This window comes from Monodelphis domestica, chromosome 4 (genome assembly GCF_027887165.1).
Source record: "Monodelphis domestica isolate mMonDom1 chromosome 4, mMonDom1.pri, whole genome shotgun sequence".
NCBI classification, from domain to species: domain Eukaryota; kingdom Metazoa; phylum Chordata; class Mammalia; order Didelphimorphia; family Didelphidae; genus Monodelphis; species Monodelphis domestica.
The window spans coordinates 322,379,687-322,384,160 of NC_077230.1; the positions used below are offsets into that span (position 1 = coordinate 322,379,687).

Here is a 4,474-nt window from a genome sequence, read left to right on the forward strand (position 1 = left end):
GGCCAGCGCACGCTGAGATGAACAAGGAAGGGGCGCCTCTGAAGCAAGGAGAGGGTACATCTCCACCCTTGGAAGCTGACTAGGACAGCAGGGGACCCCGCCCCCAAAGGCAGCTAGGCAGAAAACCCCAACATGTGAGAGAGCACAGACCTCAGGTGCCCAGAGCCAGCATGCCCACTGGAGACAGGGAGTGAGCCAGGAATGCCTCTGGAATGAACAGGGAGCGTTTTGGAATCCTTGGAAATTGACTAGGACTGCAGGGGACCCATCCCCTAAAGCAGCTAAACCGGAAAACGAGGCAGGCAAGAGAGTGCAGACACTAAGCTCCCCCTGGAGGGAGGCACCTAGAAAAGCCGCAAAGGACCACAGAGAATCGAGAGCCTGCTCATTAATTCCATACACAAAGAACCTGCCCAGCAGACTCTGATTTCTGACTAAAGAAGGAACTGAAAACATCCAGGAAAAATGGCTAACTGTGCACAGGAGCCTCAAAATCCCCCCAGGAAATAAAAAAAGAAAGCTGTCTCCTGCAAAAAAAAAAAATTATGGAGGAAAAACCCAGGCTACAGAGGAAATACTGGATGAAACTCAAACATAGGCAAAACCAAAAAAAAAAATGAAAATTGTCCACAAGCCCTAGAAGAGTCTCAAATGGAGTTTATCATCAGAAAGAAGGAAGCCCTCTGGAAAGAGAAGTGGGAAATGGTTCAAAAATAAAATCAAAAAATTATATTTGAGAACCAAAAATTTACAGCTGAATGACAAAAGATTAAAGCAGAAAACCAGGCCTTAAGGACCAGCATTGAGCAACTGGAAAACAATGATATTGCAAAAGAGCAAGAATTAATAAAGCAAAGTCAAAAGACTGATACAATAGAAGAAAGCATAAAATATCTCACTGCCAAGGTGACAGATCAGGAAAATAGAGGAAGGAGAGACAATTTGAGAATCATTGGTCTGCCTGAAAAGCCAGAAATAAACAGGAACCTTGACACCATACTACAAGAGATCATCAAAGAAAACTTCCTAGAATTCTTGAACAAGGGGACAAAATTAACATTGAAAGAGTTCATAGAATACCCTCTACAGTAAACCCCCAAGAAACAACTCCCAGAAATGTAATTTCCAAATCCCAGAGCTTTCAAGCTAAGGAGTGAATCCTGCAAGAAGCCAAAAAGAAACAATTTAGATTGTAAAGATTAAAATTTAGGGGAGATGGGGAGACTGAGGCAGGTAGAAATTAGTTTCTCTCTGCAAGGAGTACTATATTTTTTAGAGGTTTATTAAAGGTTAACGATTAAGAATATACAAGTAAGAAACATGTGCCTAGGCCAGAGGCCTAGACAAAATAACCTCACATCATGGAAGAGACGCCTCTGCTCCAAAACGCAAGTCCAAAAAGGGCCGAGCCCTTCAAAAGCCTTTGCTTAAATATCTTCTCGATCTCGGCCCAGGTGAGATTACAAGGCATTCTGGGGAAGTGGAGCAAAGGCTCATGGGGATTGTAGTCCTGTATTCGAGTCTATTTTTTACATCCCCCCGTGTGATCATTTGTGGAAAAATTAATTTTTCCCCAAAAGGATCATAAAAACATAATAAACTTAAAAGATTACAATAGTGTGAGGATAAGAGAAAAAAGAATAAAACCAATAATTTCTGAACACATTGACAAAAAGCCGTTAGGGGGCAGTCCCCTTTGGCATAAAAGTATACATACAAATAAATGTTCAATCAACCACACCCAAAGTTCAATTTTGTGCAACTTGTGGTCTGGAGGCTTCTTCATGGTGGCTTCTCCAACAGTTCAGTTCTGGATTCAGAGAGGTAGCATCTTCTTCACCTAAAATTCTTCTCAAAAGGAATTTAAACTTTGCAATTTAAATAATGATATTTTTTACATTCCCCCGTGTTGTGGGTGATTGAAAGATTCAGAATCAGTTAGGGATGCATGGCTGAGGTATGAGGTATATGAATCAATTGGCAAGAGATATTAAAAAGACATCAGAAAATCCAAAAGAAAAGAAAAATTTCTGAATGAAAATATAGACTATCAAAGTCTTATGTGTAAAAATTCCAAGTAAAAGAAAAATAAATCTATAACAGGTCCTTCAATCAGGGCCCAATCAAAATGATCTAAGTAATGATGCATTTACCCAGTCAGTGAGCTTTCATCAATTTTTAGATCATTTCCTTGAATAAGTATCCCATCAGCTGGAAGAAGATCACCATATTTCACTTGGGCAATATCCCCCACAGTAATGTCGGCCACTGGTATCTGAATGACTTGCCCACCTCTGATAACTGTGAACTTCTGTTCTTGTTCGATTCGACTCTGCAGACCTCGAAACTGCTTCTCTTTACTCCAGTCATTGAATGCCATCACTAACACAACACATACTACTGACAAAAGGATAGCAGCTCCTTCAATCCAGCCGGTTTCACCTTCCCCTTCTTCCTCCCCAACAGAAACTTGTCCACAAACTGCATTATTCCCTTCTGGAGGTCGATAAAAAGAAAGGCCCAGTGATACTATGGCTGCAATTTCTAATATAATTAAGGTAACATCTTGTAATGCTTCCCATACTAATTGAAGAAAAGTTTTTGGCTTTTTAGGAGGTATAAAGTTCTTCCCAAACACTGCTTGCCTCCTCTCTATATCTGCAGGATTTCCGCTTAAACCTTCATTGGGAGAGGTTTTCAATTTCCCACAAATTCCATAGACATCTCCATAGCTTTCTTGGATTTTACGTAATGCATCTGTGGATCTGAGCTCCATGAGAGCCCGGAGCTCAGCAAGTGTAATTCCAAAATCTCCATCATGATTAGCTTCCTTTAAAGAGTTTTTTACACCACTGTATGCAACAGAGTTGTTGGCCATTTCGCCCATTACAAGTAAAATTTTTATGATGAGGAAATTGTTTATATAAAAAGAACTTTCACTTTTCACTTTCACAAATTTCTTTCAACATGAAAACTGTTTAAATATGAAATCATCCTCAAAATAGACTCTTCATGATATGACTTTGTATAGTAGCATCAGCAACATTTTCCATGGAGGTCTCTTGAACTTTGTCCCATGGCTAGTTTCTTTTCTCCATATAGCCTGGATAATGCCAAAAGAGCTCACAGGTCTAAAAATCAAAAGACCAATCCAGGTAGGATTAATACATTTCTAAGCCAATACTAAGGACTTGAACCTAGTGTGAGACTCGGGGTTGCGACACTTGACAGACGTTAAGATGTAGGCCTTCCCTGTATCCACACTCTTCGTGAAAATACCTACAGACAAGTACCTAAGGTTGGCTACCATCCTGGCTCCATCCATCCCTTCGTGGTTGCCAAACTGTAAAGATTAAAATTTAGGGGAGATGGGGAGACTGAGGCAGGTAGAAATTAGTTTCTCTCTGCAAGGAGTACTATATTTTTTAGAGGTTTATTAAAGGTTAACGATTAAGAATATACAAGTAAGAAACATGTGCCTAGGCCAGAGGCCTAGACAAAATAACCTCACATCATGGAAGAGACGCCTCTGCTCCAAAACGCAAGTCCAAAAAGGGCCGAGCCCTTCAAAAGCCTTTGCTTAAATATCTTCTCGATCTCGGCCCAGGTGAGATTACGAGGCATTCTGGGGAAGTGGAGCAAAGGCTCATGGGGATTGTAGTCCTGTATTCGAGTCTATTTTTTACAAGATACAAAGGAGCACCAATCAGGATCACACAATACATGGCAGCTTCCACACTGAAGGACCGCAATGATATTAAGAAAGGCAAGTGAACTGGGTCTTCAACCAAGAATCACCTATCCATCAAAACTGACTATATACTTCGAGGGGAAAGTATGGGCATTCAACAAAATAGAAGATTTCCAAGTATTTGTAAAGAAAAGACCAGAACTCAGTAGAAAGTTTGACATCCAAACACAAAGATCAAGAGAAACATGAAAAGGTAATTAAGAAACAAAGGGAAAAGGAAAAAAATATTTTTTTCTTTTCTTTTTTTTTATTCAAACTCTCTTCCTTAAGGGCTACAATTAGATCAAATTATATATATTTATATATGGGGAAAATGTTATTTGTAACTCTCAAAAACATCTTCATTATTATAGTAAATAGAAGAATCATTCATAAGAAAAGATTGGGGCATTAAAGACTATAAAATGATCAGGGGGGATGGGTGAGGGGGATCGATGGTACTAAGAGATACTTTAAGAAATAAAATAAATAGAATAATCTTTGTCACACAAAGACACACATGGGAAGGGGAGGGGAAGAACCCTCTTATAAGAGAGAGAGAAAGAGAGTGCTAATAGGTGATACCCGAATTTTACTCTCAGTGAAATCAATTCTGAGAGGGAAGAACATCTAGACCCATTGGGATCTTAAAGTCTATCTTATCCTACAGGGTAAGGAAGAAGGGAAAACTAAGGGGGGTAGGGGGAAGGGAGCTCAAAAAATAAAAAGGGAAGGGAAGGAGAG

The 4,474-nt window shown here is 39.7% G+C and overlaps 1 protein-coding gene across 1 annotated transcript; it reads right to left on the reverse strand.

Annotated features, from left to right (window-relative positions):
- Nucleotides 1–2,134: 2,134 nt before the first annotated feature.
- On the reverse strand, nucleotides 2,135–3,094 carry LOC130453831 (plasma membrane calcium-transporting ATPase 1-like). Its single transcript, XM_056794864.1, has one exon. The coding sequence runs from the start codon at nucleotides 2,885–2,887 to the stop codon at nucleotides 2,150–2,152; it is 738 nt and encodes a 245-aa protein (XP_056650842.1). The 5' UTR covers nucleotides 2,888–3,094; the 3' UTR covers nucleotides 2,135–2,149.
- Nucleotides 3,095–4,474: the final 1,380 nt, after the last annotated feature.